This window comes from Gorilla gorilla, chromosome 9 (genome assembly GCF_029281585.2).
Source record: "Gorilla gorilla gorilla isolate KB3781 chromosome 9, NHGRI_mGorGor1-v2.1_pri, whole genome shotgun sequence".
NCBI lineage: Eukaryota > Metazoa > Chordata > Mammalia > Primates > Hominidae > Gorilla > Gorilla gorilla.
In genome coordinates, this window is record NC_073233.2 from 111,890,619 (window position 1) to 111,906,337 (window position 15,719).

At 39.1% G+C, this 15,719-nt stretch overlaps 1 protein-coding gene across 2 annotated transcripts in view; it reads right to left on the reverse strand.

Annotated features, from left to right (window-relative positions):
• Positions 1 to 15,719, reverse strand: part of PDGFD (platelet derived growth factor D) — a 256,902-nt gene that overhangs the window by 85,338 nt on the left and 155,845 nt on the right. Inside the window, exons 2-3 of one of the 2 annotated variants that reach the window (XM_004052043.5) lie at positions 6,895 to 7,081; positions 2,903 to 3,083 (exon numbers count right to left, since the gene is read on the reverse strand). In XM_004052043.5, coding sequence (XP_004052091.1) covers positions 2,903 to 3,083; positions 6,895 to 7,081 — 368 coding nt within the window. Of the gene's footprint in view, positions 1 to 2,902; positions 3,084 to 6,894; positions 7,100 to 15,719 lie in introns of both variants that reach the window. The other variant, XM_004052042.5, reaches the window with a different exon arrangement.

Sequence of the window (15,719 nt, forward strand, 5' to 3'; positions counted from 1 at the left end):
CCAGCTTCAGCCTCTGGAGTAGGTGAGGTTACAGGCATGTGCCATCATGCCTGTTTTTGTTTTTTTTTTTTCACTTTTTATAGAGACAGGGTCCCACTATGTTGCCCAGGCTGGACTTAAACTTAAACTTCTGGGCTCAAGGGGTCCTCCTGCCTCGGCCTCCCAAAATGCTGGGATTATAGGCCTTAGCCACCACACCCGGCCACGAACTAATCTTAAGGCTCATATTTTTCTTGCACCTAGTATTCCTTAAAGTAGGGGTTGCAAAACAGCTGACTCTAGCTCCTAAATGTGTTTAGCATTCTAAAATTTATTATTTAAACACACTTGAAGAGGGATTGCCATTTTTAATCCCACTGTCTCCCTATTAATTTACACCTGGCCTACTTCCAGTTTCAAGCCTGGTCTCTTAAGTTTATAAACCCTGCTTTAAAGCCTCTCCAAGTAAAATTTAAACATGAATAAAGTGATCTTCCCAATACAGTGGTCAAACCATATGTGATGTATCCCTGCTGAGCCAAGAATCAAACAGAAGAGTTTTGTCAAAAAGCCACATGATCTAGAGTCTCTACATACCTGGAGGTTAAGCTCATTCTATCTCTTAAAATTTGTTTGTCAAAATACTTTGGCTTTAGTGGGCCATATTTAAGGCCAGAAGCCTATCAGGAGGCAAAAGAGTCTGTAGCTATTCTCAATGGACACAGACCAACAGACCAGTAGAAAAATACACAAGTATGTTGTAATATCATCATTTCAAAAAAGAAAAAAACACAAAATTGAATATACTGGTGGAGGTAAATAAGCCAGGAGAGTGATGCCAAATAGTTTACATCCAAACTATAGAGGCAGCCCAATATTCCACTTAAAATTGACCAAGAAATGAGTTATGAGACTGCACCATAACCCAAAACACATCAAACAAAAGTATCCATTCTCCCTTACACCTGTATTCCTACTGCTTTCTACAAAAGTGTTTATTTTGCCTTAAAGACATTATGTTGTAGTTATGGTGTTTCTAACTGACTTATGGAACATTCAACTTACTCATAACAAAACATTAGCACTAATAGTGCTTGGTATTTTAAGGCAAAAAATAATTCTTCTCTAAGCCTATCCATCACCATTCTCACATGCCAAGCCTGCTCCATCCATGAATAATTGAGAACAGATGCATCACTGAACACATTAAAAGGCAAATAAATGTAGAAACCAAAGGTTCACACTTTAATTTTAATACTTAGCAGAACTGCATGAGTTTGCAATAATGTAAATCATGCTTGATGGATTATTTTCACATTAAAACTGGAACCAGTGTTACTACATGTTATTTTTTCATTTACAATGTTCTGATGCAGAATTCACTTAGTGTTTAATAATTCACCATAATGCAAAGAAAACCAATTAGATTTTTTAAAAAGCAAGTTTTTTTTTTCTTTTCTAAAACTTTAATTCTTAAGATAAAAAATAAAAAAATAAATTGATGCCATTTATAGTACTGTGTTCTATTTTGGCATTCACACTTGGAAAAGGGACAGAGACAAACTGAAAGAAAGTGAAAATTGATCCTAAAAGGCAATATGCTACAAACAACTGAAGGATTCTGGGATATTTATGTTAATGTATAGACAAAATTATCCAAATGTCTCTGTGGGCCTAATGTACAGCATTCAGTTATTGTGTCTTGTTATGCATCGTTCTCAGTTGTTGCTATTCTTTTTTTTTTTTTTTTTTTTTTGAGAGAGGGTCTTGCTTTGTTACCCAGGCTAGACTGCAGTGGTGTAGTCATGGTTCACTGTAGCTTCAAACTCCTGGGCTCAACAATTCTCCTGCCTCAGCCTCCCCAGTAGCTGGGACTATAAGCACACACCACTAAACCAAGCAAATTTTTAAAATTTTTTTGTAGAGATAGGGTCTTGCTTTGTTGCCCAGGCTGGTCTCGAGTTCCTGGCTTCAAGAGATCCTCCCACCTCAGCTTCCCAAAGTGTTGGGATTACACGCATGAGCCACCACACCTGGCCTGTTGCTGCTTTTTAGTTTTTGGCATCTCTACCCGACTTTAAGCTCCAGACGGTTCAAGGACCCTGTCTGTCCTGCTTACCTTTGTATCTACTACATCTACCAGGGTGCCTGACAAAGAACAGGAACTTACTATTGTTTTATTAATGTATGAATGAGTAAAGATTGTGTGTGACCCATGACTGTGTGTGACCCAACGACTAAAATTAACTACAATGTAGATTTTGGCTCATTATAAGGTTGAACATTTTCTATCAGTCAGAACCATTTACAGTTGAGAATGGCTGCTGAGGTGTTTAAGTAGAGAAAAGACTACAAATAAGCATGAGTGTAGCAAACAGGATTCATACTCTTGGGTCCTCTATTGGACCTTTTGATTTTGCAGATGCTTATGAGCCCTGAGGCTCTATGATTATAACACAGACTCTTCCCAAATCTGGGTCATAATTGAAATTATAATCATCAGGACTTTCTTCTGCGATAGAACTTATACACAAATTTTCAAACCAAAAGAGGAAATTATTTTCTTTAGCTTTAATTCTGAAAACCTGTTTAACTCTCACATACCTTCTATTTGGCTGTATGTTTACCTTGTGTCAGTTGAATCAAAAGGCAATTTAGTATTGGCTTTACCTTAAAGATTTCCCTTTTTCTATTTACTATGCTCTCTTTCAAAATGCATGGCACAAAGGTTGACTTAATAGATCCAAAATGGTATTTCTTACTAAGAAGGATTTTAACATTTTGACCATAAGGTAGGAACAAACCATGTTATAAGGAACTAATAAAGTTCACTCACCCTCACCGAATTTGATCATAGAAAATTGATCTCTACACTTCATGAAACCAGTGTCTGCTTTTAATCATAAAGTGGTTAAGTACTCACCAGCAAAGAATAATAAATCTTGAATCCAGGTTTAGCCACAAAGTAGTCATCGGACTTGAATGTGATTTTAATTTGGTTTGTTCTTGATTTTATCCTTGGAGGAACTTCCTTGTGTCCACACCATCGTCCTCTAATAATGGTACTGGTTTCGGATATATCTTCAACTTCCACAAAATCATACCTAGAATCAATTGGACATAATGAACATGTTTTGATTAAAGTAGATTTTGAAATTCATACTTTCACTGAGAAATTAAAGCTAGCATATGTGATTTGTCATGACCACAAACTGAAATGAAAATTATAATGTACAGAAATGTTAAAAGGAAAACTGGCTTTTGGATTAGGTTTGCAAATTCAAGCTTCAGTAATCTATTCTGAGAAAACCTTTACATACATTTAGTCATGACTGTTCCTAAATCTTCAATAATCAAAATGGGTCACTTTCTGAGCATCTGGTTTTAGAAAGTTTTCTTGGAAAAACTAATATCTGTAATTGTTGGCATATTTTAGGAGATGTAACTCTAGTTATAGGCCCAAATATTAACTATATAAAGTTTTTAAAACAAATACCCACTCTGAATTAATTTACTGCATTCGGTGCTTTCTTGAGAAAGCAAATGATCTATATCTATATAGCTTACAAAATTAGTAATGCCATTACAGAAAATAAATGAATACACACATGACTTGCTATATTCTCTTTTTGGAAACGATCTTTTGGAATGATCACGTCATAAAATATGAAACTTATCATGAAGGAAAGCATGTAACTTTAAGGAGAGATGTGTGCTAACCAATATTGGAAAAAATCTGAGCTGGTTAAACCAGGGTGTGAATGAGCTTAAGACCATAAGTTCACCTCTCGCATTGGTCAGAGAAACTAGAATCCTGGGATTGAGGAAGACAGCAAAAGCTGCGTTAGTTTTCCTTGTGGGCGTTTGGTCTTCAAAGCACCTCCAGAGTGTTCCATCATTCTATCACATAGTAGGAGATCCTCAGTAACATAGTTTACATCTTCTAGGGAGCACTTATTCTATTTTCAGCTCCCTAAGATGTTGGAACATTCTACTTGATAAGCTGAACTATTTCTTTCAGTTTTGGTCATCAGTATCTCGCTCCTACAATCTACTTTTCCACAGTGACTTCAGATGCTGAGGTCACAGGCAAATGATGGGCATTCAGGGTGAACAGTGGCAGAAATCTCACATCCATATTACAGTTTTCTGTTACAATCATCAGAAGGAATCATCATAAGAAACATTATTTCTGAATACATAGAGAAACCAGTATGGCCTTCCTGGTCTTACTCATGCACCTCAGAGCGCTACTGGATTGGGCAAGGTAATGTAAAAAGAAAGCAAAAAATAATGATATTGTGACTAAATTTCTCTAACAGTGATTTACAAGGCCCTTATGTCCGTTGCCTCAGTCTCCTTATGGATAAAATAAGAAGGCTTATATAATTTTACCAGCTCCATATCTCTTGGGTGCTGTGTAAATTAATTACTTAATGTTTATATGGTGCTTGGAAGGTAAAAAGCACTAACAAAGTATCATTATGCAAGCAACAAAATATTACAATGTAAACATCAAGGAGGCTTTGGAACAGATGGTAGGAAATCAATTCCATTTCATTTTGTATACAATACATGTAAATCATATTTACTGCACAAAGCATGACTATAATTGAAACTTTTAATAACACCATAGGTCACTTTTGTTTGAAGAACACATCATTGTAACTTTAACTCTGAACCTGAAGTCAAGAGAGGGCTGTTTTATCTCTTAGGGAGGGTTCTGAGACAAGTCTCTGGTCTGTCTCTTTCCCGTCTTTCTCTCCTCTTTTCTACCTGCTATCCTTCTACTTCCTTCCATAAATTTTGAGGAGCAACTAGATTTGATTAATGGTTCAGAAAGGAAACCATCCTCACTCTTCCTCCCTTAATTTCAAGGCCAGGATGTCAAAAGGACTCACTGCTAGGATCAAAACTCCAGCTCAGTAGTGGAGACCTGGCTTCCCTTCTGTGATATTGTAATAATAAGAAATATATATATTTGGTCTTTGTTCCTGGCACAGGCTCCTAAAACTCTTGGAATTTCTGAGTGCTGGGGTTAGAGGAGCATCTTTTTTTATCCATAATAAGCCCCCTTCCAACCATACCAGAATTTATCCTAATGAATAAATTCATTGCCTTTTGGAAGTACCTGTTGGGAGGCCCCTAGATAGCTTCAGAATGGAGGCTCATCACCAGAAAGAACAAGACATGATTAGAGAGTTGTAAATTTTGGCGCCACCCCTAGACCTCTGGGGAGGGAGAGGGCCTGGAGATGGAGTTCAATCACCAATGATTTAGTTAATCGTGCCTTCACAATGAGACTTCCATCAATACTCTTCCAGGCTGGTGAATACTTCCAGGTGTTTGGAAGGTTGCAAACCCAGAGAAAGCACTCTTTCCATACATCTTGCCTATGTATCTCTTTCACTTGGCTGTTCCTGAGTTGCATCCTCTATAATAAACTGGTAATAGCAAGGAAACTGTTTCCTTGAGTTTTGTGAGCTGTTCTGGCAAATTATTCAACCCAAGAAGAGGGTTATGGAATCCCTATTTACAGCTGGTTGATCAGAAGTAGGAGAGGCTTGGAAGCTGCAACTGACATAGAACATGGAGGCAGTCTCGTGGGACTGAGCCTTAACTTGTGGGATCTGACACTGATTCCAGGTAGTGTCTGAATTGAATTGAACAGGACAAAACAAGCTGGTGTTGGAGAATTAACTGCTGTGGGAAAAAACCCTCACCTCACAGATTTGGTATTGGAAGTGTTCTATGGGCGGAAACAGATCATGGTACCCTCCACGTCATCACCTTTAATAATCTTTTAATAGCGTTTTTTTCCCATGATTTTTTAGGCACAGAATATTAGTTCTTTTTTTTCGAGGTGGAAAAGACGCAAGATCAGCATTAGTTTATTCTCTTTGTAAATATTAACTGGCTCTTCCTTAATGTATTCATCTCTGCTTTCTGGCATACATTACCCTCTATGGTCCTAGAAAGTAATAGTCAGTGCTGTTATTCTCAGCAAAATAGCAACATAATAAAAGCTGTCAGCACAATAAACATGCAACAGAGGACAACCAAATTTGAGGCCCCTCTTTTTATTATTCAAAGGAACATAAACCTGCTGAAAGGATTTAGCAGTTCAGTAGTTCATTGTCAATGCAGAACAAGTGTGTGCAGTAAAGTACAAAAAAGAAAAAAAAATCTTCCTCAAGTCTTATACATGCTAATTAAGCGAGTAAAATGCTGTGAGCGGACATTCAAAGAACAACAGTCCAGGCTTTCTTTGATAAATATGCTAAGAAGAGAGAAGATTATCAGACACAGCTTTCATCTTCTACTTGTGACCCAGAAACTGCAAGAAACAGACCCTTCTGAGGAGCACAAGGAATCTGGGGTGAGCTTTCTCTTCCTTCCCACCCGTATCTGAGGCCTTAACACTATGAATTCGGGGTCAGGCCCTGATAGCTTCCCCAACCATCATCTCCCAGTGCTGGCGTAATTCATTATGGGTAGGAAGGCCTGGGTCAGCGGGAGCCGGGCAGGGGTTTATGCTCCCTAAGCCCATGGCAGGCTTTGACCACACATGATGCAGCTGCCCGTAACCTGGGATGCTGGATACCTGTGCATAAATGCCGCTCTGTGCCTGGAAAAGGAGAGGACCTCCGGATTTCACCCTTCTTTGGAGGTCACACAGTCCTGACAGTTGCACAAGTGAGTTTCTGTGAGTACTGCCAGGTTATTCGGCTCTCTGCCTAAGCAGTCTATGCTATCTTGTCTGTTAGGGTTGACATAAAGGCTTTTTGAAAAAGAAGCGACACATGTTGGGTCCATTTAAAAGGCTCAAAAGGAATGTTTCATACGATGCTTTAAATTCATCTTTTTCTTTTTTCACCTTAAAATAGTACCCTAAACATTTTTTTCCCGACTTACCTACAGATATCATTTTCTGCTTCCTCTAATCCAAACTGATTGTCAAACACTAGCTGTATCCGTGTATTCTCCTGAGAGTGAAGCCGCCATGTCAGGAGCAGGTTCCTGGGGTAGCTGTTCGGGAATCTAGGACTCTGCACGTAGCCGTTTCCTTTCACCTGGATGGTCTCATCTCTTCGGTACAAGTCTGTGAGGTGATTGCTCTCTGTTAGTAGTCACAACTTGTAGAAATTAGTATGTTGCTCCAATTACAGGAAAGTAAAAAAAAGAGAACAGTTTACAACACATCATACTTCAAAACACTTCTTTATTTTGCTTAAAAACATTAAGTCTAAATGCAAATAAACAAACTTTTTTCTCACACTGATGGCGTAGCAATCTATGTCCAGTGACTAGCATCTGAGATACTCAATAAAGACTGCTGAGTGAATGAATGAGTGAAAAACAAAAGAAAAGACTCTAGTGATGTTTAATGACCCTTTATTTTGTATTCAATTGATATTTTCCGATGGGTAACCTTCTGGTTAAACAAACAACACATCTTTCTTCTAGTATCCCCACCTCCCTAAATTCTTCACAAATCCATCCTTGATGTCTGTCTAACTTTGTACTTTGGGCGCTCTCTTAATATCATTCTTGACAAGCAAAGACTAACAACAATCTCAGAACTCCAGTTCATTTAGTATGGATTAGAATCAGCAAATAATTTCATCCATCCTTCCACCACGAAAAATCATAATTTTGTGTCTTGGGTTTTCTATGAGTTAAAATAGGTCCAATTCTTACTGTATTTTCTCTATGCTGTTAGTTCGATAAAAAGAATGTATCTGGTTTTTGTACTGGGTTCTTGCAAGAGAGTTTCCAAACCCTTGGAATTTCTCACGTCATAGAAGTATTTTTGGTATTCATGATATGGCCCCCGGGACCACGTCTGAATTTATGCGAATGAAGTGACTCACTGTGGGCCCACAGATAACTTTAGGATGGGGGTTGGCCATGCCAGATAGACCAACCATGTGATTAAGGGTTAGGGTTTGGAGCCATTATGACATTCAACCTGATCTCTCTCCCAACCTCTGGGGATGAAAGACGGATTGAAGATTGAGTCCACTCATGTTGATAATGATTCCATCAATCATGACTGCATAATGAAACTCCAGTGAAAACTCTAGACACCAAGACTTGGGTGAGTTTCCCAGGTGGGGATACACATTGATGTACCAGCAGGCTGATGTGTCCCGAGGACACAGAAGCTTCATGCTTGAGACCCTCTCAGTCCTTACCCTATGTGCTTCTTTATTTAGCTGGTCCTAATTTATATCCTTTATAGGAGGACTTTAATTTTAAGTACAGTGCTTTTCTGAGTTCTGTGAGTTGTTCTAGCAAATATCAAACCTGGGGGTTTATAGGGACTCCCAAATTTATAACCAATTGGTCAGAAGTGCAAATGAGCTGGGGTCCTCCAAACTTGCAGCTGATGTCTGAAGTGAGTACCACATTATGGTGCTTGTAATTTTAACCTGTGAAATTTGGCCTAACTCTCGGTAGTTTTCATCAGAATTGCATCATACAGTGGATCCCCTTTTCATCTTTCTCAATATTCAGAGTTCATTGCATTTTGGATTTTGGCTTTTTAGGCCCCACCATAAACAGACCTCCAGCCACAGTCTATTTATGTTATCCTGCAGAGAGTTTACTTTGAGGACTATAATTCAGTGAGCCTGGTCAGGGAAGCTATGCTTGCTGGTGGAAACCACTGTAAGGTAGGGTTTCTGAGGGTGGCTGTTAGAGCTTCCAAAAATAAGACAAAGAGGATAAGAATTGGCATGTGAAGTACAAAAGTCTCTTTTGCAAGTGATTTTGCATATGGGAATTTAAACTTTTTTTGGACTCATTTAATGTTAATGTGTTGCAGCTTGTTCAGCTAGACTTTGTGTGGGAGACAGAGTCATAGGAAAAGCAATGGGTAGTTGAGGGATGTCCCCACTCCCTGCCTCCAGATGAAGGCAGTGGCCTGCAGTCATGGCAGCACTTCCAACAAGGACAGCAAGCAGACAACTTCCTAGGAGACGAAAATCATTTCTGCTCGTTGAGTCTTTTCCCTTCCCTTGATCTTATGCTTAAAGATCAGCTGCGAAAACTGGTGTCTGCTCATTTTGTCATAAGGGGCTTTTAGGCAATGGGTCTTGATATGGTTTGGCTCTGTGTCCCCACCCAAATCTCATCTCTAATTGTAATCCTCACATGTCAGGGGAGGGACCTGGTGGGAGATGACTGGATCACGGGGTGGCTCCCCCATGCTGTTCTCGTGATAATGAGTGAGTTCTCATGAAATCTGATGGCTTAAAAGTGTGGCGGTCCCCTGCAACCCCTACCTCCTGCTGCCATGTAAAAGGTGCCTTGCTTCCCCTTCACCTTCTGCTATGATTGTAAGTTTCCCAAGGGCTCCTACGCCATATGGAACTGTGAGCCAATTAAACCTCTGTTCCTAATAAATTACCCAGTCTCAGGTAGTTCTTTATAACAGTGTGAAAAATGACTAACACAGGTCTGAACACTGTTTTCTAGGTTGACTGATTTGAGCTATTAGTCAGTCAACAATTATGTATTAAGCATAGATTAACCATATTGTATTATAGTATTTTCAAGACTTCTATCACTTGAGTATTACCCTTACAATTTTTGCCACATTTTTGTACCTCTAGGGCTATTAATTATTTATTAGTTTCTCTCCAAATTAATATTTTAATCAAAAGCAAATTTATTCTAAAATAAAACTTTATGCCAATAATGTAAATGGCAAGCAGCCATCATTTGCCATGAATAGAAGGTAACCATTAGTCTAAATATATTACTATTAAATTTTAAAATATCTATCTCAGGTATTCAGATTCCTCATTTGTATAAGTGAATTGAGCATCACGTTTTCTCTTTGGTCTCTTTCATTGGCATTATATATTCTTTCTTTACAGTTTCAGATGCTATGTTAGATGTGGATAGAATTTAAAAATGTTTAAAGAATGGTTCTTGTCTTCGTACACTTGGAAAAAAAAGTTGATGCATACTGCACAAATGTAAACAGGCAAAACGGAATATTAAGTGCTGAGTGTAAATGCTGTGGTTGCTCAAAGGCCAGGTGAGCAGCAAGGGCTAATGTGGAGAATGTGTTCATATGATCCTTGCAAGAGGCCTGCCCAGAACAGAGCCCAAGTGAGACATAAGAGGCTAGAAGCTTTAAAGGAACTATGGAAATATTTGAAAGCCAGGCAGAAATATCTCCACTTGATACGGGTACAAACAGAACAGCCCTGGTGTGGGTGAATAGTTTGTTAAAAGGAAGATTAGCCTGTTGGTGATACAATAGACAAACTGGAGGGAAAATGCCTGGAGCATCAAGGTCTCCTAGGAACTAGAGGTGAGGGTAACAAGGTCCTATTCTGGAAGGGCAGGTGGCAGTGATGCCACTTTGCGGCAAAAATAGAAAGGAATGTAAAAGTATTGGTCAGAGGTAGCAGCAGCATGCTAAGCCTAGAGCCTGGGCTCAGTGTGGTATTACTGATACTCAAGGATGCTGCCAGGGGAAACATTTTTAGAGGAATGTAAGTTTGGTTTTGAAGTGGGGATGAGTAATTCAAGTGGAAACTTAGCAGGCTTTGGGGTTACAGAGCTAGCTGAGAGAACAGATTAGACACAAGGCCTCAGCTTAGAGAGGGGAGAGGAGGCCTTGGGAATCAGTGATCCCTCTCAAGAAGTGTCCTGAGAAGGGAAGGTGAAGCTTGGTGCTGGCAGACATGCCCTGGGAGTGGCAGATGACAGAAGGAGTGCCCACCTGGAGCAATGGCTGGGAAGGAAGCGGTGTGTAAGTCAGGCTGCCCAGAAAAGGGACAATTTCGAGGACAGAGTGGTCAATAAAGTCACATGCAAAACGAGACCAGGGGACAACAGACGGAGAAAAGACCACAGAACTTGGTAATAACAAAGTCAATGGTATCCTTTCAAAGTACACTTTTAGAACTTTTCTAAGTATAAAAGGGGACTCTTTTTTCTAAAACATCATTAAAGTCTACACTGTCTTAAAGGTATTAACTCTGGTTATAAATGAATGCCAATTACATTTTTATGAACCTGTAGAAGGGGTGGGGAGAGGGGCTTTCCTTCTTATGTAGTTTGATTAAGACAGTACAGTCAGCCCTCCATATCCATGGGTTCCACATTCATGGATTCATAAACGTCAAATTGAAAATATTTATTAAAAACAGGATGCTTGTGTCTGTGCTGAACACATACAGACTTTTTTTCTTGGCATTATTCCCTAAACAATACAGTATAACAACTGTTTACATAGCATTTATGCTGTTTCTAGAGGTGATTTCAAAATATAGAAGAGGATGTGCATAGATTATATGCAAACAGTACATCATTTTATATAATGGGTTTTGGTATCCTTGTGGTATGTGGAGCGGGAAGGGGTTCTGGAATCAATCCCTCATTAATACTGAGGGATGACTATATTCGTTTTCAATTTCGCAAATTCGTCAGAGACCTATGCTGCAGTATTTTGAACTATAGGGGAAAAATAACAATATTTCAGATTTATTTTTCCTTAAAAAATTCTGCCAAAAAGTACACCTGAACAAACAAAATATGAACAACAGCAAACACTGCTAATTATGCTTATTTTGTGCCTGGCATTGTTCTAAGCAATTTGCATACTTCATTTGTAGGGTCTAATCACTTTATACAGATGATCTCTTGTGTGTGTATGCATGTCCATATATATTTATAACGACTTTGAGATAGGTATTATTACCACCTTTTTTTTTTTTTTTTTGAGACAGTGTCTCATTATGTCACCCAGGCTGGAGTGCAGTGGTGTGATCTTGGCACACTGCAACCTCCGCCTCCCGGGTTCAAGCAAGTCTCCTGCCTCAGCCTCCCGAGTAGCTGGGATTATAGGCACGCACCACCATGCCCAGCTAATTTTTGTATTTTTAATAGAGACAGGGCTTCACCATGTTGGCCAGGCTGGTCTTGAACGCCTGACCTCAAGTGATCTGCCCACCTTGGCCTCCCAAAGTGCTGGGATTACAGGCGTGAGCCACTGTGCCCAAGTCATTACCACCATTTGACAGATGAAAATTCTGGGGAAGAGAGAGGTCTAGTATCTTGCTCAAGGTCACAGAGCTAGTGAAAGGTAGAGTGAGAATACAAACCAGGCTATGTGGTTCCAGAGTAGATGCTTCTAACCACTGTACTATAGAAAGTGTTCTTCCTTCTTAGTCTGAAATCTGCTTGAGGCAATTTTAGATTCTTTGCTACGTGTAATCCACTTCTAAGTCACACTGTTTACATATAATTTAACTTAATGCCAACTCAGGGCTATTCTTAGCAGAAGAGTTGTAATGAATTATAGATACAAAGAACAACCTCTCAGGTTAAACTTGAGATAAGTACCAAAGTATTATACACAAAGTCACATTCCTAAACAAAGGTATTTACTTTGGTGTTCCAATAACAGCTAACATTTCTGGAGCAATTACTATTGCCAGGTACTCCAATAAGTGGTTTAAAGCCATTACTTCATTTAATCCTCACAACAACCCTACGCCATTGGTATTATCCCCACTTTACAAAGGAAGTTCTGAAAATTTAAGAAACTTGTGACCTCAGGCACAAAGCTTGTGGTGGAATCAAGATGTGGCCTTAGGCAGTCTACTACTTTCAGAGCACACATGCTTAACCAGAGCACTGTACTAGCTGTTAAACTACAAAAATAGGAAAACAATCACTTTTCACAGAGAGGAAATAATTTTTATGTATGTTTATATAACAACGACATAGTTTTATTTTGCATTTTAACACAGAAAGATGTTCACATCCTCATAAACTCTGAGCTATGCATTTGACTTAAAAAAAGGCAATTAAAATTTTTAAAAAGCCAAAATGTTATATAATTGTCTATTTTATTCCCAATTGTTCACCAAACTCAGCTCACCCAACCAAGTACCCCAGGAGCTCATGAAAGTCACTGTAGGCACTATTACTTATCCCTGAAATCCATCTAGACCAATGGTTTGCTACATGTGGTCCCCAGAGCATCATTATTAACATCACCTAGGAGTCTGTTAGGAATGCAAAGTCTCAGGTCCTACTCCATACCTACAGAAGCAGAAATGCTGGGCACGGAGCCAAGCACTATACATATTAATAAGCCTCCAAGGTGATTCTGATGCACCCTAAGGTTTGAGAACCACTGACCATATCATGATTTCTATTTTGCTTCTTATTCCTGACTTTCCTGCCACCTCTTTGCTTTGACTCTGTAACTCAAGTCTGGTTTTTCATTTTGTGTCCTTGACTGACAACCTGTTGATATGGACAGGAGTCAGAGAAATACTGGGTAGAAGAGGGTAGTTCCCCGGCAAAGGCCCCACCCTCAAGCCTGGAAATCCACAGCCCTAAATGGGAACAGGCATTCCTGTTTTTGTTCCCAAAAGTTGCCTTTGGGTCTGCCATGCCACCCTATCCTGTACCCATAATAACTCCAGACCCCAGGCTCCAGAAGCAGATGAGGAGGAGACGAACAGAAGTGCAGAAGAATGGCCGAACAGCGTGGCAGAGAGAAGAGAAGGAGCATCTGAATATCAAGAGGAGTTCAGCTGGGGACGGCTAGAGAGGAGACCTGCTGCTGGACAGCCAAACCCCAGGGAAGAGCATATTCCCACTCCATCCCCCTTCCAGCTCCCTATCCATCCTGGTGAGAGCCACCTCCACCATTCAATAAAACCCCCACATTCATCCTTCAAGTCCATATGGAACCTGATTCTTCCTGGATGCCAGACAAGGACCTGGGTACCAAGAGGGCATGGAGCTGGTTAATACTTAAGCTGTCTGTGGACAGCAAGGCTAAAAGTGCACACTGTATCACGTGCCCATTTCGGCTTTGGGAGTTGCAGATACCCACTCCTGGACGTTGCTATGGGAGTGGACCCCAGGGGTCTCATCTGCGTGCTCCCCTTCCTGTAAGGGGTTTGAGTGTGCATGACAGCTAAACAAGAGGAGCCACATACCTGTTGCAAGTCCTATGTGGGGGATCAGGGAAGTATCCCGTTTCACTGTCTCAGGCTCACTTTTCTATTTCTGACCTTGGAACCTCCTCTAGGATGTCATTTCCAGTATACAATGACTAGAGCAAGAGGCTACACACCTTGGTGTCTTTGACTGCCTTTGACAGTCTCACCCCTTATCCAGCTTTCCCCATTCATGAAGAAGTCACCCCTGGCCCCAATAAATGTATGTGATAATCCAACATCATATATAATAATGCTTAAGGAGAAATAAAACTATGAATAATGGTAATGTGTTTTTCTTCTCATATCATACTATTATACATGACAACATAAGATGCAAAAGGAAAATAGTTGTTGAAGTAAAAAAATATTTGATCAAACAGTGATATAGTTGCAGGCTGTGCCATCTCACACAAACTCAGTGGAACACTACAGACATGCCCTTTTTCTCTTGTCCCCATAAGACAGCCAGGAACCAATAGCATGACTGATAGTGACAAACCCTTTTCAGCTACAAGCCAAAAGCAATCAAGAATCAGGAAATTCCAAACTTACAAAAAGATTTTTTTAACAAAATATCATTAATAAAAGTGCTGTTTCATGATCCTATAATATGCCATAGCAATAATGTTTGCCCAGAATGTAGTTGAATGATATGTAAACTATATAGTCCCACTTCTGTTGCTAAACAACCACAGTAACCTAAATTTGTGTGGGATACAGTATAGTTTATAAACACCCATTTTGCAAGTCCATCATAGAAATAAGTTGACAAAATAGGAAGCAAATATTATACTTTTATTCTTTTTTTAATAATAATTGTTTTGTTGTTACTTTAACAGGTAACAAAAGCAACAGAGAGAAGTGATTTGTTGCAAGCCCAAAGAATGGAAGCTTTCCATATTTAAAAGCTGAGTCTTAAAGTCAGCTCTACCTCTTTCAAGTCCTAGTAACTCTTCCCCTATATCACAAACAGCAGCATTATTCACACCATGTCATCCCTCTGGCTTCTGTTTCCCAACCTGATACATTAGGGGGCTGAATAATGTGGCAGATTCCTTTCAGGTACAAAATGACATGACACCTCAATAGTTTTCTTCCAAGGGGACAGAAATACCAGTGGTTGGACTATGGGTAATAGATAAGATTAAACAATGCTCGGAAAATAAAATCTCAAATCTCAAATCTTCAAGGGGTAAGTGGTCAAACACTTTTGCTAACTATATGTAACATTCTATTATATTAGTATTAGATATAATAGATATTATATATAGTTGTATGCCATCATCTGAAATAAGAATACAAGTTGTTCAAACACATATTGTTTGGGAAAATCTCTATTTCTTTTCAACTAGAAAAGTGTCCCAGGCACATAATTATCCACTTAGCACACTAATTTGTGTTGAAAACATTACGAAGGAATTAAAATAAATGTTTTAATGTAGAAACAATGTATTCTATCTTTTGCTCCCTTTAAAACTAAGTAAAGACTTCTTTCTGAGTCTATCTAGGTATAAGAGATAAAAACTGAAGACACTCAAAAGTGCTGTATAATTTCTTTAAAGTTTCAAAGGAAAGTAAAAAATAAATCATATTGGAGAAAATTAAACTCCTGAGGCAAAGGACTATGTCTTGTTAATCAATGTAACCCCAGTATATTGCCAGTCTGGGCATATGAGACACTCAAAATATATTTTTAAAAAACATACATGGATGAATAGTTACTACAAATAGTGCATATTATATATGCATATT